The sequence below is a fragment of the Rhea americana genome, unplaced genomic scaffold, assembly GCF_003343005.1.
Source record: "Rhea americana isolate MKP2758 unplaced genomic scaffold, rheAme1 scaffold_132, whole genome shotgun sequence".
In the NCBI taxonomy this organism is placed as follows: Eukaryota; Metazoa; Chordata; class Aves; order Rheiformes; family Rheidae; genus Rhea; species Rhea americana.
In genome coordinates, this window is record NW_028185395.1 from 1,449,487 (window position 1) to 1,472,192 (window position 22,706).

Genomic DNA, 22,706 nt, shown 5'->3' on the forward strand with positions numbered 1-22,706 from the left:
GGAGACTGCTTTCTGGATGGTTGCCTGTTTACTGTTTGCATCTCTACCCAGAGGTAAATATACCGTAAAACACATCTAGGAATTTGTGGAAATATTTACACATGAACACACAAACTGCAATTATGATAAAGATCCAGTAAGAATCTTTGAGTTGAGCAAAACAGAGACATGCCTTGTTTTGAATACATTCCAGCACGTTCAGGACAAGGTACAGGTAATAATTTTCAGATAAATTATAATTGAAAGAGGGTTTCAAGGTTTAGGCATTTCCAGGCCCACAAACCTCTACCTATAAAGCTTATCCTGCCCATGTCCTTAGAGTATCCCCCTTTCTCCGTAATACTAGAGAAGCAAATTCCAAGTCACCTTTATAACTCCAGTTGTCTTGCATCTGGTTTTGTATTTAAATCTGGCAGGTTGCTGGCTATAATGAGATAAGCAAAAGGACTGAAGCCCAACTGCATGAGCAGCCTGGGCTGCGCAGCCTGCTCTCGCACATGCTCTTGCCCTGAATCTTTGCACAAACACTACCAAGTTCTAGTAGAGCTGGCTTTCTGGCCCAGTATATGTTAGATGTAATGCTCTTTCATATGAAAAAGATATGTTAGCATGTACTGCTAAGGGAGCCTTCTACAAGCTACAGGAACAAATCCCTTCAATTTCTTCGTTTTAAGCTTAAATTCAGCAATACTGAGATTTCCGTCTGTGGTCAAGATTCTTCCACTTGTTCAGGAGCACCTTGCTTTCAGAAAGTGCTGCAGTGGCTCAGAAAGGTATACTTTGTTTTGAACTAGTCGCTCCCTCTCTTCAGGGAGCATGATTGTCATTTTTAAAGAGACCTTTCACACGTCTGCATGGAGCAACATGAAAAGCCTGTTGCCACTCAAGATGTACTCTTTCAGTGGAGCGTACACCTGCAAGCACCCCGAGACATTTATGTAATTACCCTTTGGCTCATTTTTTCCCCTTGTAATAAGAAGCCACAAGTTCAGTGTTTCTGAGTGAGGAAGTGGGATTGCAGACAGCCTGATCCTCTACAGACACATCTGCATATAGGCGAGACATGCTTGTGAGGAATCAAGATAACACCTTGTCAGGATAACACATTCCAGTTCAAGCTCACAGATACTCAAAAACACATAAGAATAAATCCCCTGTTGCTTGTTTCTGTCACCGGAGCATTTTTTCTCCATTTAATCCATTACTCCTGGATCTTTCTTTGCTCTCTTTGTCAGAACTACAATAGTATTCTCAAAGCCCAGTAAACATGATAGACTCAAAAGTTCCCACTTCCAGACTCTTCTCCTCAGCACATAAACTCTAGATCTCCTACTGGCATCTCAGATTCCCCCAGTATAGGCAGTACATAATTAATACACAAATCTGGTTGCCCTACAAAAAAAATCCATCATTAATGGCCTACAAGTCAGGCTTTATATGCTTCCCTGCATAACCTTCTGCATGCTGCCCAGCACACCAGCCCTTGAGTAATTCCCAGGTAGCAACAGAAAAAAGGTAGGCTCTTAACCACAAGGATATAAAAAGCCCAAAGGGTACTTAGCTATTAGTTTTGTCTCAGACTGGGGGAAGGGAGATCTAGGGGCTGCCAAAGTGACCAACAAGCTGAAAGTTACCCCAGACTGAATCCTACAGCAATCACAGCGCCTGGTTTTTAAATGTTTTGCTAAATATCTACTCCATCTCTTGCTGAAAAGCCAGGCTGCAGTGCAGCTGTCTCTAGCTTCTTGGAGGTACTCTTTTTTTTAATCCCTATAAACAGTTTAATTTTCACACTCAGCTTCACCTTGATAATCTGAAACTTTTGCCAGCACTTAAAAAACAATGTATTTTTTAAAAGTCTAACTTAACATTTGAGTCTTACACCTGCGAGTGAAAGCCACATGCCAAGATGTTTTTTTTTTCCCAGGGTAGAGATCTGCATAAGACCACATCCTATACACAGAGCTCTCAAGGCAAAATAGACCAGCACTACTCACCTCCCTTCAGGCACCCCAACAGCAGGCTGCCACCATCCCTCATGCTCCCTGCATGGGTGCTTCCATCTTCTGGCTGGGAAACTACCCATTCCACTCCTTCAGGTGTGTCAAGGTCCTCAGCGAGAAACCTAATGTAATATCACCTAGTCAGTTTGGCATAGCCCAAGCCTTCTTCTCAGGATTAGCTTTCATAAGGGCCTCTATCCAACTTTTATCCAGAAGCCTGCTCACACTAACTGTAAGAGACCTCACTTTCTTGTCAGCTCCGTTAGATAAATCATTACGGCCAGATTTTGGTCATTTCTTGTCCCAGCCAACTCCAGCAGAGCCCTCTATTTCGCCCCTGGCACCCTCGCTTTACCAGTCGCAAGCAGAGTAGGGCAGGCTGGGTTGGGGCCCTCAGGTGTTTGTTTATTCCATCGCAAGCAGTGTGAGGCTCGTGCACCATATCGTGCAGGAAAGAAATAGTTACTCTGGGCCCAAATTATTGCACTGCTGTCCTCAAGCTTCAGAAAAGGCATAAAGAGCCAAAAAGAAGGTAGATGAGACTGATGCATCACAATTCCAAAACCAGGATCAAATTTAAAAGTGAAGAGAATGAAGAGGTAGGATGAACATCTTTTTTTTTTTTCCTCTTTTGCTCTTCAAGCAAGTGCTCAGTGCCTCTTTTTTCTTAATAGGGCCACAGGTTTTGTTGATTTCAGGATGATCTTTTCTTCATCCATGTGCAACCGAGTACGTTGTGAGCATTCTCAGTACTACTAGCCTCCTGTGGACACAACTCTTCTCACTAGAAAGCTCTTCCCGAGGCTCACCTCCTCCTTGGCTTTCTAAACAGCTGCAGCCAGCTCAGAGGCATTTGTCTCTGCCCCATACCTAGCTAACCATGGTCAGCAAAAAACAGGGTATGGTCCTGCCTTGGAGAGGCTCTGCTAAGCACAGCCTCGCTCAGCTCTCCTGACCCACACAACTCAGAGACAGCTCCCAGGCTGCTCCCATCCCCTCGCTGCCTTTCCTCAGCTGCAGTGCTAAGGTTAATTAGCAATTGCTGAGGCACTTTCCTTGGTAAGCGTAGGGCTGCGTTGTTCTGGCAGATAACCCACAGTTCAGCAGGGGCTAGAATTTCATTATAAATAAAATCAGAAGACAGTTATTTGGATACTGTTGTGATTAAGGCTCCTCTTGAGAGAGGCAAAACCTGATACAATCTTTAAACGGTTGAGCTCTCAAGACTGTAAGGGTAGGCAGGGATCTCCTTTCACTGGCAAATAGGAATTGCACTGGAGATGGGTAGATTTTCAGCTCAAGCTTTAAAACATTTGGCAAAAAGAGGATTGGGATCTTCAGCTGAAAATTTTGAAAATCCAAGGAAAGCGTATGTTTGGTGAAAAGGTTCCAATAGGAGACACTTCTCAGCTCTGTGATTTAGTTTGCTGAATGACATTTTTTCTTCTGCTTTTACCTCTATCTGGCCATACACAATGAGAAAACAAATAAGCCAAAAAACAGACACTAATAAATATGGCAACAGCAGCCTGAGCATGTAGAAAGCAAAGCGCTGGTTTTTCTGGCTGACATCAGTGACTTGAAGAGGGAACTTGGACTCCTTTTGATCTTTTGCACAATAAATGGATAGGGCTGCTACATTTAGAGATGTAAAACATGGTCTAAAAATGAACACACTTGAGACCAAGTGCGTGTATTTTTATATTTAGTCTAATTACTTGCCTCTCATGCTTTACATGACTTTTGCAGTGAAAACAGACTGAGTTATTTCACAGTGAATTTTGGCTTTTCTTCCTGTGAAATCAGAAGCTCATGCTGCTTTTGTTCAGCTCCCTGCTGGGGAGGAGAGTTTCCCATCCAAATAAATTAATCTGTATTTTAATTTATAAAAATATTTTATGAAATGAGTTTGGTCAAATCTTTAACTTAACTCTATATTCTGTGCTGTAAATACCTAGCTGTTTATGCTTTAAAAACTCTTGCTTTTATTTTCTAAACCAAGCACAGCTAGTTAGGTATAGAGACCTTCTCTCATCCCCCAACCTTTCCCAGGAAACTGTTACAGTAAAATCTAGTAAGAGTTGTCCTACTCAGTAATAGCAGACCTCTCCGTTTGTGGAAGTGTATTTTCAACTGACTTGGAAGAATTTACGAAAATAATTAGCACCAAAGTTGTTACATGAAGAGTGTTCATTTTGCAATATATTTGTTTTCTTGCCATACCTTTCTGCCTGCTTGTTCACCAGTACGCTGCACTCGCTAATACACAATGATTCTTGTATCTGTTGGAATCAGCTGGTACTGTTACCATCAAATGTCCAGGTCACAGGTACAAACTACACCCAGTGATCAATAGTGGATCTCCCTGAGGCCTTGGAAGCATCATTTAGCCTTTCTGTGCTTCAGTTCTGCATCTTTAAAATGAAAATTCTTTTGGGGGTGTTAGAAGAATAATTATATCAAATACTGTAAGAGACCCAGAGACTACAGTTAGTAAGATCTTAAAAAATCATAGAACAGTAAGGTTGGAAGGGACCTCTGGAGATCATCTAGTCCAACCCTCAACATAGCTTGTATGGGGATTGAACCCACGACCTTGGCATTAGCAGCACCACATTCTAACCAACTGAGCTAAACCTATCTTTGAGTACACCCAAACAAACTTGCAGAAAATTACTCTGTTCCGTCAGATCATTTTTAAGATGTTGCAGAGGAAGGGAGAAGCAGAATCTAGCACATTATTTACACAACTGGAGCCATGATGTGATGGCTGAGCAAGGGGAGTTGAAGGAGACCAAGCTTTTCCAGGATTCTTCTCTTGGCAGTTTAACATCCTTTTCACACTTCTCCTTTTTTTAGCCAGACTGTCTACAAAAATAAAACTTATTTAGTCATGTTGTCTGCCAATCTTCACTTCCCCACATGCTTTTCTCCCCTTGCAAACTGACTAATTTCAACTGAATCTGACACCTGATCTCAAAGACCAAGGTTCTCAGAACCTGGAGAATCCCTAGCTAAGGAAACGCAAATCAGTGCCAGCACTGAGGAAGTGGATGCAGCTCGCATGCAGCAAGTTCTGCCCTGCTGCACAGCTGGCTGTCAATCAGCACATATGGGCCTCATGTCATGTCACAGCACGTGCTGCCTTCTCCATGGCTGGGAGCAGGAGGCTGGGAAGAGAAACAATAAAGTTGTCAGGAAGCCAACTTATAGGAAAGTTGGTGTCCTTAGCTCTGCTGCCCACTGAACAAGTTGTCTGTTTTTTATTCCAGGTCAGCCAGATACAACATGCCATGCATTTGTTGGAGAAACTGTCATTTTGCCTTGTACCATCACCTCCCCTGGAGAGCTGGATGTTTCCGATTCAAAGCTCTACTGGCAGATAGACTCTGTTTTAGTCCATTTTTTTCACAATGGAGAAGATTCACTAGGGTACCAAGATACAAATTACCGTGGCAGAACCCGTCTTTTTTTGGATGAGGTGAAGCATGGCAACTTTTCCCTACAGCTCTCCAATGTCCGATTAGAGGATGCAGCTGTATATACTTGCATCTATAAACAGGCTTCATCTCTTTCCAACGAAACACAGAAATCTAAAATTAAACTCTATGTATCAGGTAAGACCTTTTTTTTTTTTTTTTTTTTTTTTTTTAAGAGGGAGGGAGCTGAGGGGAGCATTTTGCTGACACAACCCAAATACAGCCACTGATTGGAATGAGTCCAAAATCTAAAGCATCTCCACTCAGTTTCCCTCTGTTCATTGCTTTTGTTGGAAGAAAAAGATGGGAGAAGGAAAAAAATATGCATCTTTGCTAAGCTTCAGCACTGCATATGCACAGAAGCAGTAGGATTGCTGAAGGCAAGCCCCCTGCGCCTTCCACCTCTCTTTACAGGATCCACTGTTGGGTAATGAGGTCTCCTAGCTTTTTCTGCATTTGGTTATTTCTGTTTCTGTATTGTCCTGCATCCACCTTGTCCCCAGAGGAACGGGTGAGTTTCATTCACTATTTGGACTCGGATCTGTGAATGAAGATTAGCTTCATCTCTGGCAACCAAACACGAAGCCTACATCTTTGAGTTACCTAGAAGCACAGCCAGTAAAATGAGGGGTTGTTCAGTTTGACCAACTGATCAGCTGAAATAAATAAATAAATAAATAAATAAATAAATAAATAAAAAGAGGCTATAGGTCAAAGCAAAATATGAGTTTTTTAGATTTTATTTTGCTTGAGTAAATTAGCTGGAAACTTTCATTTTGGTCAACCACACACACTTCATTCAGCTTAAAGAAATGTTTTATTTTGTTTTCAAGTAATTTAAACCCCTTTGAAGTCTTTTTATAAAACACACATCATTCTTAAGAGAAAAATGTTTTTGAAATGTAAAGTGAAATACTTTTTTTTCAGAAAATTTAAGTGAAAAGCTTTGCAGTTTTCAAAGTGAAAAAAAATCGTTTTGAAAATGCAAAACCAAAATGTTTTCATCATCTCATTTTTGGTGAGAAAGAGTGTCCTTTGCTCTGATTTAATTTTGTGATCACATTTAAATTTTCAGTTTGTTTGGCAAACCTATTCTTCCTCAAGAGAAACAAACAAACAAACAAACCCTAACCCTTAGATTAATTACTGGTACCCTTTTCCCATTCTAGGCTTAAACTAATCACTTTTGAGTCCAAGAGACTTTTGGTGCTTGTTCTCTCTTACTGATTCTAGCAAAACACAAACTTAAGTACAGCTATTCAGGACAGGACAGAATATCTTTGCCACTAACACAGACGTAGAACACAGTGAGAATTACTGACATACCAGTGATCCCTAGTCCATAAAGCTAATTACCATTGTAAGCACCATGAAAGTCAATAAAAAACAAGTCATGTGGAAGCCATTCAATTCCTGGAGGTAAGAAAAAGCCTTTGTAAATTAGGTTGGTATGAATGAACTCCCAGAGTTGAGCTACTCACTTGCAGGAAAACTGAAGTGGATCTCATCCAAAGGCAATTCGGAAGTATAATGCAGACGCTGAATTCTTAGTCATAACACAAAACTACATTAGGGTCATTTGTAAACACTTCTTCACTGAATATAATACATAAGGGCTGTCCAGCTCTGACATGTCATTCTCATGAAATTCTCCCATAGAATTCCTGCTTGTAATGCAAATTATTCATATTAGCTCTACAAAATCTTAAATTACTATTATCAAACCTGTAACATTTTGTTATATAAAAATTAATGGCTGTAATTTTCATTTTACTTAGTGTAGGTAAAGGATATAATACTGCAGCTAATGTAGTAAGTTTGGCCACAGAAAGATATTAGAGCCAGATCAAGATATGATGCAGCAATGAACTCAAACAGAAACCAAGGAAGAGAAACACTGCAGTGTTTCATCTCATTATCATACAGAAGATCTCAGCTCTATACCACATGAACAATAAACAACTTCAAGAATTACAGGAAATATCCTCTTTGGAGCTAAGATAGCTCCTTTCACTGGCTTAGAGGTCTTCAAAGAATATGAAGAGAAATTTCAGATGGTATCTTATGCCTTAATAGAAGGAAGTAATAGTATTACAAAAGCCCCCCAAAAAGGAGCTAGAATATCTCCATAGGAAATATGAAAATATCAGACTTTTTAATGCAATAGCAATGGAGGTTTCTCAGAAAGAGGGTGTAAAATACGCGTAGTTAAAGAAAAAAATGCATACAACTCTAAATAAATATATATATACAATATATTCACTATGTATACATTTTACTGAGCTGAAAATTCTGTGACAACTTTTTCTCAACAGGAACTTTTTCTTATCATGAAAAGATTTTCTTTTTTTTGAAAAAAAAAAGAGATTGGCAGGAGAAGTGTTTTGATCTTGCTATAAGAGAACAAACTGAACCACACACTTGCACGTACCTGAAGGTTTCTGTGTTTCTGGGTTTGGGGGCCTTGGAGGTGGAGAAATGGAGATGGAGAAGCCTAACATTTGCAACATAATTCTTTTTATGAAAAGAAAAATGTTGTTTCCTATTCTCAGAATTATTTTAGGAAAAACATAGCCAGCATTGCATTTCCAGCAATTTCTTTAGAAAGAGGGGGGAAGTGAATCTGTTTTGTATTAGTCTTTAGTCTGAGAGGCACTTGGAACTTTGGACATTAAAGGACATGTTGAGAACAAAGAGACTGTGTGCACAAATAATTCCCACACTTTGCCTTCCTTATAAACAGATCAGTAGATAAGTCATATTTTATATAAAACAGAAAAAGTTTTGCTCAGTTCCACCTCTGTTTCTATTTATTTGTTTGCTAGGTTGATTTTTTTTCCCTAAACTATATTTAAAAGGCTGATTTTCCTATTACTTTGACTTTCTTGGGAGACTCTTTCCGGGTCAACAGAAACTTGTTCTAAGTCAGCTTCTGGGTAAAAATGATAGTGTATTGGCCTAGAAGAGCTCTCAAGAAGAGAGGAGACTTGTTATAGTCTTACATTTACCTCAGAGTGTTCCTGGGGACTACTAGACATTAACTGGTCCTTTACATGTCATTGTGTTATACTCCTCCTAGAAAGAGGGGAGGAAGAACCCATACTAGTGACCAGATAACTGTAGTGACCCGCTGAAAGGCATTACCTGAAAGGGCTGAGACACTACAGCAACAGGAACAGCCCAAGAAATGAGACAGAATTACAAGAATATACAACCTCATTTCCCAGAGAAGGCATCTGACCTGAACAGTGATGGGAGAAGTGTAGCTACTGCGTAAGTCAGGAGTTCAAAATCCTTTTTCATCTGCATACACGCTCAGCATTGGTTGCAGATACCGTCCTGGGAAAGGGTGAAGTCTTTGCTCTGTGCCAGGCTATGCAGTGGCTTCGGTACTAACAGTGGTCTAAGTACTACCATTCGAGAGTCTGTGGCCTAGTTATTTCAATAGTTAGTATCATTATTTAAGGACACTTACTAGAAATGCCTGCCTTAAGCCCTGACTAGCTGGATTGATAACGTATGGTATATTCTTCTAGTTGTTGTTCTATCGGGACTTTGAACAAAATTTCCTAAGTCACCCCAGAAATGAACACTGTATTTATTGTTGCTGAGTAACTGTGTCTCTTCTGTGAAGGAAAAAGAAAATATTTCTCATAGTCCTTAAGACTTTTTGTTTCCTGTATAGTACATGTACACACACAAAGCAAAATTTTGCAAGAGGCAAAATCCAGACAATGTTTCAATTTTCTCATTGCATTCATAAAATTTTACACCAGTAAAAGGCCACACAAATTTCAAATGCGCTTCTTGTCAATCCACTAGTTACATGAAAGCTTTTTCTTTTTTTAATCTTTCAGGTCACAGTCAGGCTTCCCCGAGAAGTCCTGGTGATGCGCAGCGACTAGATACACTTGCTGTCTCTTTTCATCTCCTGGTAACACTGATGCTTTGGCATTTGTGACTGGGAAAGCTAAACTTCGGTTTGGGAAGTTCTTCTCATCAGAAGACCTTGCTGTACAGAACAGCTCTGTAAGGTTAGGACTGCTCCACAGCCACATGACAGAGGCACCAATATTTGGAAACACACCTAGCACTAGGTGTTTGTGTCCTGTATTTTGGTGCACAGAAGAAACCAAAGGCAGTAAAACTCAAGAGGTGGCAAGCCTGCTTTTTCATTTGTTTCTTGAAGCCCAGTTTTTGAGCTGTAAATGTGAGCATTTTAGCATTTGATGGTTTTGCTTTAATGATAACTTCAGTTCAGATAAAGACCTACAGAGCCACAGCATCATGTTAGAACTGACCCTAGGGAGCTCTTTTGCTTAAGATCCCATCTGCAGCCCTTCGAGAAAACTGAAAGGAGAAGGGCAATTTACCCTATGTGTCAGACAAAAACTGGAAGTAAAAAGAGGCTCTCTTTGTGAAGCATAAGGATGAAAACCTTGTGAAATCTGAGCCTGCAGAACTTCAGCTTCTATTATTACTCTTAAATGTCATGGTTATCACTAGCAATTTTTTTTCCCCCGGAAGAAATGAACTATTTCTTCAGCAGAAGGGTAAAGCTGATAAATGAAGATGACAGAAGCTAGAAAAATTCAGTGTAGAGGAAGAAAGTCCTGTATTATTACAGAACCTACATTTAAATAAGTCAAAGGCTTTAGAAGATTGAATTTAGTATTTTCTCTTCTTGCCATGAAAGGTGGAAATGTCATCATCAGGCAAAAGCTATAATCTTAAGCTAGAACTGTGTGATAAAAGACTGATACTGTGACACTGTTTCTTGTTTAAGATGCCTTCAGATGAAAAAAATGAATTAAAAACTGGTCAAGGAATGACAACTGTTACCCATGCAGATAAAATGTTCAATGCAAGTAGTACAAGATGTCCAAGGTAAAGCTAAGATTGAAAGGTTCTTGTTTACCGATAACATCAAGAAAGTACAGAAGTTCTGTGTCAGGCCAGAGCTGTTACAACTGTGCTACTACAGAACTGAGAAGTGCCCGGAGAACTGCTCACCAGGATCATCGTGAAGAGCGGTGAGCGCAATGCAGTCATTTTGCCTGTGTCCTCAAGCAGAGGAGAACAACTCATAAGGACACACACAGAGCAATTTCAATTTGAAACAGTTTCACCCTCTTTTCAGAGGAAAGACGGGGTTGTTTTTGCAAGGAAAGGACCTGAATAAAACAATGCTTAAAGTCGTACCTATTGAGGAAAAGACTGTTAACTTTGACTTTCATTGGCAAATGGCCCTTTCCCCACTGTGGGGAAAACAGACAGAATGCCACAGGCAGCGTGCCTCCAGCCACAGCGAAGTGCAGCTGCTGCTCAGGCTGCCCTTGCTACAGAGTTGCTTCGTGTAGCAACTAGGGATCCATTTAACAGAGAGATTTCAATGTTAGATGACACGCATACTGTGATTATCTCCTTTGTCCCACCCTCCAAACATTGTTTGTCTCAAATTATATATATTTTTCAAAACAGAAGAGTTAATTAAAAATAAAGTCTTAAATTCTGGAAAAAATGGTACGAGCAATCACTTGGTAAGCTATCTAGGAGTTCTTTATTTGTATTGCAGTTGTTCCTAGAGTTTGACAGGCTCCCTGTGCAATCAACAAATTCAGAAGTAGGATCTGTACAGGTCTGCCTGGCCCAGCCCTGAAAGCCTGAGTTGCCCCTGTTCATCTCAATAACAACATGATTCCTCTTATCTCCTTATAACGACTTAAGGGCCATACAGTTTTCAAAAGGTGTTATGGTATGCAAACAAAGCGAGCACCTCACAGGTGCAAGCTGTGTGATTACACACGTGCAGAAGTTTCTTAGGCAAGAAAATGAATACTTAAACACCTTCACGCAGGCACGCAGCGCTGAAACACAGCCCTCACTGCTGCAGAGAGGGACAGCCACAAAAGGGCATCCTAGTCACATGCGCAAGAGCAAGCACCGCGCTGGTGGGTGCTTATGAGGAAGGCCCAGTTCCCTCAGTCCTCAGCCTCTCCCAGCCTAGAAGTGATTCTTCCTGCCCTTGCAAACTGACGTGAATCATAGTGAGCACATGAGCAGACGGAGGCAAGAGCGTAATGGGTGGAGGGAGACAGACTGAGTGACCTGTAGATGTCTCTTACAACACTATTTTTTATGACTCAGACTTGCAATGGCATTTGGGATGTTTAAATGTCCCCATTCATTATATTTCCACAAGTTGCAGCTAATGTCATTCCCAGTGATAACATACCACCACCATTCGTCTTTCCTGTGAGACTGCAGGGGAAGGTTTGAATGACTTGAACTTTCTCTGCCTGGGTGATGACCCATTAAGCAAATGTCTCAAAGCATACTTAATGTGCAGAGTGTGAGCAGCACATGCTTCTTGTGGTCTCCAGAGTTTCAACATGAACTAGAGTCAGCTTTGAAAACTAAGGAGTACCAAAACAATTCACGCATTTAAGAAGGTGGAATCTCTACTCTTCTCATTTGCCTGCACCTACAGATTTCATATGGCAAGAGTACAGGCTGGTCATCTGCTGCATTACGGAAATTCTTGAGAGATCCTTGTGCATTATTCTTGAAAAAAGATGGCAGCAAAAGCAAGTTTGTTTTTTTCATGCTTGACAGTGACGCTGGTAAGACAGAGGGAAAAAGGACTTTGTTTGCTCATGTTGTATTTGTCTAATTTTATAGCAAAGCCAGTTTTACTGGTTAATGGTTTTCACTGAGCTCCTTTCAGCTCTACGTGCTATAGAAGCAATGGCCCAGACAGACATAAATGTAATAAGCTTTGGTGCAGAATTTCCACCATTATTTCAGCTAAGGCTGAGGTCAATCATTCACACAGCATGTCACTCAGCAATTTAATCAAGAGAACTGAAACATATTGAAAATAGGCACGGAAGATGATTATGTTTCAATTAAAAAAGCAGGAAATTATGTTACTATGGGAATGCAATCCTTGTTTAAACTTCCGTTTCAACTTTTGAAATTGTCCAAGTTTAGTCCCTTTTCTCCCCCTATCTCACTCTATTGCTTGAGAGATTCTGACCACCATTGAAATCATCTTAGAAAAGATGGCCAAATACTAGTTCCTTTGTATTTCTGAGGGCTAAGGCTGACTCATATAACAAATAAGCTCTCTCTCAGGCACTGCAAGCCATAGGAGGGAAGACGACAGACAACTTAAACCAAAGACTCAAGTCTTGAATGCAGCTCTCAATTATTCACAGGTAGATTATTTAAACTGCCATTTTTAAAGGATAAAAATTAAAATATATATACATATATATACCTAGGTATACACACACACACACACACACGTATGTATACACACACACACACACAGGCAAACTGCTATCTTGCAAACAGAAAAACTCTAGAAGAAATAGTTCATTTTCTTCCAGGAGTATTAGCTGGCCAGTAAAAGTCTGTCTACAAACCTTGTATTTAGGACATCTCAAGCATGACAGCACTACTATTAAAAAAGAAAAGAAAAGGTATTGTATACTCTTATGGCTTTTTACTATATCTTTCCAGGACAATTATATCACAGGAAGATTTTATAGCTGCATGTAAGCCTGCTTTATACTGTGCTTTCCTGGGGATAAAAAGGAGAAGAAATGAAGAAATGAGTCTTTGCAAGGCAGCTGAACAAATGCATTCATTAAGATAGCAATGAACTTCTATTTATTTTTGCTAAACCAGTAGGAAGCAATATCTCTTTGATTTTCCTCTGTGTGTCCAAAATGTCAACAGAAAAATGTCTTATATAAAACAACAGCTGAAATACTGTGCCTGAAGTGAAAACCTGCACAAAACATTGTTCATGAAGTGCCCCCTGCTGGCACTTTGTTCATTCAAAAGATCGTCTCTTCTAGCCACAAACCACAAGGAAAACACTAAAAGTGCATCACAATCCCTACTCTCATTTCTGCTTTCACGAGAAAAAAAGGACCCTTACCAAGTTTTTTGATGAAACAAGCCATTGCAACATTCTGCTGACAAACATTTTGTAAAATATTTCTTGCCTGTATCACCAGTTTGGGCAAAATGGATCAGGCAGAAACACAATTGATAAAAGCTAACAATTCCTCCCTGCCAGAAATAATCCCATCATATCACTAGAAAACTAACAGAAGCAGGAGAATTAATTTTTATCACTCTATTTTAGTAAGATAAGCTCTTAAATGCTTTCTGCAGATCAAAAACCATAGGATCCATAAGGCAAATACAAGACGCCTCCTCATGGAGGCTCAAAGAATATACATATTCTTTCACTTCTTATTTCTCATGGCATTTACAAAACACATTAATCAAACTTTTGCCCACTTGGCTGAAACAAGCAAACCCCTTAGCAGCTCCAAACAGCCATAGAAAAGAAAGGGAAAAACCAAGCTCGGCAGTAAAACGCTTCTATTAATCTCCACACACACATGGAATTTCCCTTCAAATTTACACTGGCTGAAAGCCAAGAAGATGGTCTTAGACCTTCCACCAAAGTTAAATGATTATCTATTAACATAAAACCTTAAAAAAAAAGACCATGTACTGAAGGTTTTTGTTCAGAACATCACTGAAGAATTAGAATGTCCCACAAATTAAAAAAAAAATTAAAGGTTAACTCTGGTGCATGGCTCTTTCTCCCTTAAAAAACATTATCTCTCAATGGAAAAAAGGGGGGGGAAGGGTAGAAAGATGCTCTAAAATGTGATTATTACTGAAAATAATATTTTGTCTCTGGTTTCCCCACTACAGCAATCTGTCATGTCCTCACCAAATGCCTGAGCTCCCAGCACTGACACTCTTTCGGTAGCTCATTTTTTTCTATGAACCATCTTGAAAAGTTTCGGGTACTGAGTAGGAGCTGGTTCCTTAGGCACTCCAGTTACAACTCACAGTCCAAACCTTCAAATGGTCATCAATATCGAGACTACCTTTTTAGAGCAAAGTACGCTCTCATATGATTTAGCTGCTAACTCTTGCCAAACTAGGTAAGCTTCTAACTTGTAGACTTGATCTTAAACATAAGCCAGCAGGATATTCCAACCTGCAAATTACCAAGACAGGGATTGTCATAACCAGCGTTGCATCTGCTTAAAAAGGGACTCATTGGACTGTTAGTGGTCTCCATTATTTTGGTATCCCAGTTAAAGACAGTATCTCAGAGGACTGTAAAAAAGAGGCAACATCTAGATGATCTTCTTGCCAACCTGCAACAATTGCTCATGGCATGATAGTAGCAACTTCTTAAAGAAAATCTTTTCTTTCTCTTATGACACCTTAATCTAAGCAAGAAAAAAAGGAAATCTTTAAGCCACCACAGCAGCCCTTAGTAGGAACTGCGGATATGAGAAAGCCTACCTATACACACAGCTTTGCCGTGGTGAAAGGGGACAACGGGAAGATTGAATTGTCAGCCCCTGAGGGGAAGGGATAGAAAGGGGTATGCAAGTTCAGCTCAATTCAGATCATTCTTGTAGCACATAATGTTACTGTTAACATGGGCACCCACTGATCTTCTACTCCAGGGATTTCAATTCCATCTCTGCTTGTGGAAATTCCTGATGTTACCATGTTTCTTTTAAAAGTCCTGCATATGTAGGGAAGATATGCATTTAAAAATGTCATTACATTTTATGCACACAATACTGAAGATGAAGTGTAAAGAGTTCTGAAAAACTGCTAGAATGTATCAACCAGCATGAGTTATGAGAGGCAGTTATCAAACACAAATGAAGTGACAAGGATGAGATAAAGGCAGAAATTAAATTTATTTAGACATCATTTTCCAGACATTCAATATTTCTTTGGAGAAAGCTTTATTACCCTAAAGCGAGGAAAGTGAGGATAACTTGAGACTTGTTTTTTGTCCACTGTTAATCATGCAACTACTTTAACAGCGATATTATCCTAAAAAATTGTGCGTCATATCAGCGGATTTTCTCTTTCATTTCAAGACCTTTTTCACTTATAATGGGCCAATGGATTTTTCAAAGTGCTAGTACTGTGATAGATAAGACTTATCCTGCTGCTAACATTCAGAATGGCTGCTTTGTAGAAAGTAGTTCTTTAAAATGGAAAAATAGAACACAAATGTTTTAAGTAATGTTGAGGTAACATTAGGATGTGGAAGATGTCTGTTCCCTTGTCTATACCACAGTTGACTCTGGCTTTTAGCTTACAGATATGGGCCTAATTGCCTAAACCATGAACCATGCACTCTTGCCTCTCTATTTCCATTCTTAGCCCACTAGATACACTGCCACTCCATCTGCTATGACCCTACACCACATCTGCACTCAGCTCTGCAAAGGCCTTTAGTCTTTTTTGTCCTCACTGAAAAGATTTGACATTGGCACCATGTGATGACCGGTTTCTGAATATGTCCACACAGCTCTCTCCAGCTGCAAAAGCTCAAGAAAATGCTCTGTCTCAGGGCAGACTGCTCATACTCTGCAGGCCCCTCTCTTGGAAAACACATGGAAATCCCCACAGCTGGGAATCAATCAGCTCTTTATCAGCTCTTAGAGCGTGAACAGGAAAAAACAGGTGAAAATGTTTCCATTAGTCCATTTTTTTTTTGATACTATACCCTAAATTTAAACATTTCTATAGTTTTACTTTTAGAAATAGCTGCTTTACTTGCCAATTAACTTTAGCACATTCTTCACCATAGCCCCAATGCCATCAAAGATGTTATGTAATTCTGTTTCACACATGAATGCTGGGGTAGTTACCACCTTGTTCTTTGTATCCACATGAGCTTCGTAAACAGAAGTTAAGGAAAACACAACCTATGCCTCACTTGTAAATGCTATCTGCAAAATAAACTACCTCTGACAAAAAACTTAAATCTCTCCTACTCCTTAAATATGCACCTCCAAATATACTACTGTCCAGCTGTAAAACAGGTGCAACCTATAATCTGAAATACTACAAGTTATTTTGCTAGAAATACATACACTGCAAGAACAATCTGTGGAAATAACATCATTCAGGAACACAAGAAAACTTGGAAAACTTACTGCCTGTAAGCCTCTGCGTACAGTTTGTTTGAACATAGCTTTAGCCTTCAGGAAAAGAAAGAAAATCTCAAGGAAAACTGACCACTTGTGACTCATACCAGTTCTGTGTGCAAACTCACCCAGCATTTCCAGCCTGCCTGTATTATCAAGTGTCTAAGGGAGCTCTACTGAAACAGTTGAGCACTACTTCTAATTCTGCAGCTGCCTAAGGGAAATGAAGTTCCTTCATCATGCACCATATCACATACTATATACACTACACATTCCCACTAAACACTAACTGGAAAAGCACAGATCCTGTATATATTTACTATTTATTGCACTAGTGTGCAATAACACACTACTAAATTTTCTCTCAACATGGAAGTTAATAGGAAAGGATATAGTTACTTCTTTGATGCAGTGTTTTCCTCCCAGTTCTTTAATGGCTTCTGCAGTTCCAGCATAAGGCCACTTGCCACCTTCTTCTTTTTCATGCCCCACAGTTACTTCAGCACCAGAGAGAACCTTTGCTGCCAGCACTGGTGAAATGCAGCAAAGACTGCAAAAATAAAAGGAATTATAAGAGATTCCATGATGGCATTCTCTCAAAACTCAGTCATAACTGAAAGGATTCAAATGTGCATGCTCTGACAAATCTGAAAGACCCCAAAAGGCAACTTTTGGTCAACATTTTCTTAGCTTCTTCTTTCACAAACACTTGCACACACACATATCTTGAAAAACACATTTAAAAAATTACGCTAAAGGTGATACAAAACTGAATATATCTTTTCTAGCTCCAACACTGACTGCTGTGCATTCCTACATGACACACTTTGTTTCCATATTCACACTATCAAATAAATACTCCTCTACAACCAACATACGTACCCAATAGGTTTGCCTGCTTTGTGGAAGTCTTTCAAGACACGTTCAACTTCACTATTCACCTTGCAATCTTTCCCATCAACAGCAAAGGTAGATCTGCCACAACAAGAAACTTTATACATACCTTAATATAAACATACAGACACGCCTACAACCCTGAGACTGGCTCTAAAGGGTCATCACAAATGCAGCAGCTTCTCAGAGGTGGCTGAAAAATGCTGTAGGAGACCAACACTACATAAGCCAAAGTGACTTTCTTCTAAGGCTCTGGTATGTCAGAAAACTCCTTAGGATAAGCATCTAGAAATAAGCATTATCAAATCAGCTTTGTAAGATTTCTGAGAAGCAGAACAGCAATTTTATCAGGGAATAAAAATACACAAAAGAGAAACGGAATACACAGAGAGCCTTTTTCTAGAAAACTGAATTGCTGTTCCTGAAGGAAAGACACTCTCAAACTTACTGCTCTGGCATTACATATGTTGGGTTTTCAAAGCCAACAAAATGACAGATCAGTAACAAGACCATCAGAAGGTTAACGCACAATCTCCATTTGGCTACCATATGATTTTTTTTTTCTTTGAGCCAGTCATTTTTTTACTGTTATTAAAGCAAGACAGGACTTTTTTGTAGCCAGGCACTTTGGACATGAAGAAACAGAAGGAAAACAATAGGAACATCGAAAACTTAGAAGGTTTGCTTTCCTCAACAAGACCCAAAAAACCACTACAACATAAGAGGGAAAACAACTTTTTATACATTATCTAAACTCCAGAACATTAAGCAATGCTACTGGAAAAAATTAAAATGCGACAGTGCCAATAAGAATAGAAATGGAAAACAACATGAATGACATGGAAGACTTAATTCTAACACTTCAAAAGGAGTTTTTCTTACTAAATTAGGTAGGGTTGTATATGTACTAGAGAAGGCCATTTGCTGCTTGCTCTTTTTATTGTGCTAGTCATAAGGAAGGAGTCTAACATTTACTTGCACTCACAAGTTTTTAGCAGCTCCAAATCCACCAGGAAATATCACAGCATCATGGTCTGTTGTAGTAAGTTTAGCCAGGCTTGTGATTTTACCACGAGCAATCCTTGCAGATTCCACCAAAACATTTCTTGAAGAATCAAAAATTAAACAATGAGACAAATGAAGGATTTGTGCAAAACAGAGCATAAAAAAAGATTTGACAGAGAAGTTGGTGGTAGAACAAGCAAGATGAACAGTGGCACTAAATAACTAAAACTCTAGCTGCTTCAAAGACACTATAACCGGAAAACGTAGGCATTAGGATATAGTAATAACATACAGTAATCGCCACTAAACGCCTTTAAGCTTTTCTCTCCAAATGTTTTGTTTTGTCTCCAAAATAAAATGTCAGCTAGCATACAGCTATTAAACCCAGTCAACAAGGGCTACAAGTTCAGCTACAGAATGCTATGTCTGAATAACATCTAGCTTGTATGAGACCAAGACCCAGGAGTCACAGAACAGATTAAGCACAGCTCTTACCTTGACTCAGCTTCAGCTGGCTGCCCTTTACTGTGGTCAATTACATGCATCTGAGGAACATCTGGAGCATACATCTGAACCTCAGCTCCCCCACGACTAAGGTGTACCAGTATGCTACAAAACCAGACATAAAACATGCTGAGAATCTCAGAAGAGAGCCTTTAGCTGGCCTCTAAGTCTTGATAGAAATATTCCACCAAATGTTGAATGGGGGGGGGGGGGAAAACACTCTTACCAAAGCATACTGAACATGTAGCAGCAAAACCACTCTATATAATACCAGAGATCAGAGGTGGTGGGGGGGAAAGAGTCAATCTGGAGGTAGGGACAGACAAGCTAGTGACAACAACCTTTTTCATTCAATGTTCTTATACAGGAAACGATAAAAATTATCTAATTGCAAGACCTCAGTTTTACAGAAGAGTCCCATAGTTAGCATACCTAGGTGAATTTTTAACTTGAATCTAGGTCAAACATCTTTTAGAAATGAATACTAACATTTGAATTGAATTAATAATTCAGCTTGAATACTAACAATTGTGGTATTTGAATTAGGTCCAGGAAGCATAAGTCTCTATTTATCTCGCTTGAGCTTGTTTATAGAAAACGGAATTGCTGTTCCTGAAGGAAAGACTCTCTCAAACTTATGGCTCTGGCATTACATATAAAGTACTGGTTCTTTGGACAGTCATTACGTCCTGCAAGGAAGCAGCCTAATATCTCATTATGCTGTGAGAATACTGTGAAGTTTTATGGGCCAATGAAGAAAAATTATCACAAATCTTTCAGGGTGATTTTGACAGCCCATGGGAAGTGGAATTGAATTCAGAGTATTCTAATATAAAGTAGGCATTTTCGGAGGCTAAGTTATATCAAGCAACTTACGCTGAGGCCTCATGAATTTCTGTGCCATCGTAGACACCACAACCAGACAAGACCTGCAGTAAGAAAATCAAGAAATTATTTCAGCTCATACAAATATTCCTACACAATCCTTCAAAAACCCTGGGAGATAAAAAAAAAAATCTACAGCCTTAGGAACAAGGTCTTTAGCAAGCCAGCAAATATCAAGCTATTAGCCCTGGTGTTGCCATTTGACACACTGCACAACCAGGATACTCTGTTCATAGTTACCGGTCATACACAGGTCTCAGATACGTGTTCCTCAGATTTGATAAACTGACAAGACAGCCCTTAGGTGCGCTTTTATTATGTATGCAGTGAGTTATTCTGAGTATCATTAAGTCTGTTGATGAGATGTCCTCATCCTTGTGAGAGATATTCTCATCTGGATGCACAACAAACCGAAGTGGGATAAAAACACATTTTAAGGTTGCATTTATGATATGCTATTTCACCTGCTGCTGACTTTCTGTCTGAGGATCCACACCAGAGATCAATAGCTAAATCATTTTTCATTATCCAGGTATGCTACATTAGCCATACTTTTCCTTATTACTACAGTAATAATGCTTTTAATTTGCATATATACACAGGGGCATAAAATACACAAAGCAATCAGTCATCCTTGTGTAAGTGGAAGGAGTCTTTCATAAAGCAGTAGAAAAAAGATAAAACATTAAAACAAAACAAAACACAGGGAAAAAGTGCTTGTAAGAACAAAACCAAAAAAAATCTGAAGAATTCCTTCTTTGTGCCTGAAATGATATGTAAAAGCTTATGGTGCTTTTTCTTTTCTTTCTTTTTTTTTAAAAAAAAAAAAAAAAACTCCCACTGAAGAGTCTCCATTTATTAACTTTACTCTCTCTCCTCCTGGTTTTGTCTGGTTTTAGAAGTTTAATAAGTTTCTAATTGCAGACACATAAACAGACACAACTGAAACTGTCTCACTTAAAAATGTCAGACTAGAAGGGGCTTTCAGACCACAACATCCAGTCCTCAGCTATCACAGGCCTGACATCCTACAATCCCCTTTACTAAATGAGTAAGATCTAATTTAAAACTAGTTTTTTTTTGTCCCTGCAAATCCTACCTAGAATCTCACTGCTCCAATATTCCGGAACCTCCTCCTACTTTCCAACCTAAACTCACTTTTTCAATTACTCATGAATATAGCCAGTTCATACTCTCTTCTTCTTGTGTGCTCATTCTCCTTTAGATTAAATTGCCACTCACTTTCCCTAATGCACTTCCAGAAGGAAACTACAGCTTGTCTCAACCTTCTTTTCACTAGGTTAAACAAACTGCTTGCTCTTTTAATCTTCCTTTCATATCACAGACTTTACTCTCCTGACCCATGCAGCTTTTTTCATTTATCTTTCTGTAACACAAGTGACTTGAAATCTACCAGAGGTCTCAACATTGCCTTCAAAAGTGACATTATTTTCTTTCCCTTGGACATGCACTGCCTGGAATTGTGCTGCTCTACCCGCCTGTCATACCACTTCAGTGGCAAGCAACCATCTTATTACTGATTAATGCACCTCTCTCTCCTCCTCCTCCTCATTTCCGAATTGTAAGCACCTACTTCACAGAAAAAGTTACTGCTATTAATCCCTAGCTGCATGACCTTGCACTGAGTGATTAACTTTTGTCGTCTCCTATTGCAGCAGTCCTCACAGTTCCCTCGTGTATGGTATTTCAATCCTTTTTCATACTCATGTCATTCCCCTAGCTTCACAACACCAGTACTTTTCAACACAACAATCTTGCTTTTTTGTGCTACTATTTGCTTTGCTCCCAAAACACGTTCTCGAGGCTGGCATGACACGGAGATTAAGCTGACAAGACTATCTCCTTGCGTGCTCTTTTACTCCTGCATAAATGCGTTGGTTCTTCTCTTTTATCATAAACACACTGGCTCTTCCCAATCAGAAAATCATTCTTAGCAGATTTACTTGAAGTCTTTACTAGAGATATTTTTACATCCCAAAGGAAATCAACTGTGATGAACATCTGGGCCTCTGTTCCAAGAGGTTTTAGATGTGGAGGCCTTGCGTGCGTCCTGGTTGAGGTGAATGCCACGTTTGTATTCCCATTAGAGACCCCGCTTTTGCTCTCTTGCTCAATATCCTCCACCTCTTCTAAGAAATCAAGGCTCAATTATTTCTCATCTTTATTCAATTCCCAGCTTGTAGGAGCCTGGCTTCTTTTCTTTCACTATTTTATTTACAGGTCAGGCAGGGTGAAGCATTTGGGCAATTGTTTTAATGTATTTTGTAGGGTCCATTTTTTTTCTCTATTTCCTGCCTTCTTGGGTTATAATTTTGAAATTATTGATCAACTTCAGTCAGGAACACTCCCTCACAAACTCCTGCCCTTGCTTGAAATACTATCTCCGAACAGATGTTCCTGCAGGAACCCTTTTTTCCCTTATCTGCTGTCACCATTAAACAACTCCTGTAATTCATCACGGCTCAAACTGAAAACCGTTACACCAGGAGCTGCCTTTATTTCTTTCTCCACCTAATTTAGACCGAAAAAGCTTACCAGTACCTCTTCCAAAGATACACGCTGACGAGCAGCAAGGCGGCAACCAGCTATTTCCCGCTCCCGGCCCGCCTTCCTGAAGCCTTCCCGCACCCAGGCGCCTCCCGATGGGATCCCTCGGGCATACGGCTTTTCCCTGCTGCTTTTCAGCTTCCATCCCGCCTCCTCCTCCACACACACACACACCCCTTCACCCTCACGCCGGGCAGGCACCAGCCCCGCCGGTCGACAACGCGGAGGACAAAATAAAATATATAACAAAAATAAAATATACAATAAAATAATAAATAAATAAATAAATAAATAAATATCCCTTCTTCGGCCGCCGCGGGCCCGCCGCCCCCGGGCCGTCCTGCCGGCGCGGCGGCCGTTAC

General features: G+C 39.8%; 2 protein-coding genes across 2 annotated transcripts in view; one reads left to right on the top strand and one right to left on the bottom strand.

The window, feature by feature from the left end:
* The window catches only part of LOC146599798 (myelin-oligodendrocyte glycoprotein-like), a 34,939-nt gene extending 24,023 nt beyond the window's left edge, over positions 1-10,916 (top strand). The window contains exons 3-5 of the mRNA XM_085297924.1: positions 1-53; positions 5,276-5,620; positions 9,340-10,916. Coding sequence (XP_085154050.1) covers positions 1-53; positions 5,276-5,620; positions 9,340-9,443 — 502 coding nt within the window. The 3' untranslated portion in view covers positions 9,444-10,916. The remainder of the gene's footprint in view (positions 54-5,275; positions 5,621-9,339) is intronic.
* Positions 10,917-15,224: 4,308 nt separating this feature from the next.
* Positions 15,225-19,864, bottom strand: GATD3 (glutamine amidotransferase class 1 domain containing 3). Its single transcript, XM_085297926.1, has 6 exons — positions 19,768-19,864; positions 18,883-18,996; positions 18,368-18,487; positions 17,371-17,463; positions 16,882-17,038; positions 15,225-16,239 (listed from the first exon to the last, which is right to left on the bottom strand). Exons 2-6 carry the CDS (start codon positions 18,954-18,956, stop codon positions 16,111-16,113), a joined length of 573 nt encoding a protein of 190 aa, XP_085154052.1. The 5' UTR covers positions 18,957-18,996; positions 19,768-19,864; the 3' UTR covers positions 15,225-16,110.
* Between the last annotated feature and the right edge of the window lie 2,842 nt (positions 19,865-22,706).

Coding starts and splice junctions, on each gene's coding strand:
- GATD3 (XM_085297926.1), bottom strand. CDS start 18,956: ATGTATGCTCCAGATGTTCCTCAGATGCATGTAATTGACCACAGTAAA. Junction 18,488..18,882: donor CCAGCTGAAGCTGAGTCAAG/GTAAGAGCTGTG, acceptor TGATTCTTCAAG/AAATGTTTTGGTGGAATCTG. Junction 16,240..16,881: donor ACTGCATCAAAGAAGTAACT/ATATCCTTTCCT, acceptor ACTTCTGTTTAC/GAAGCTCATGTGGATACAAA.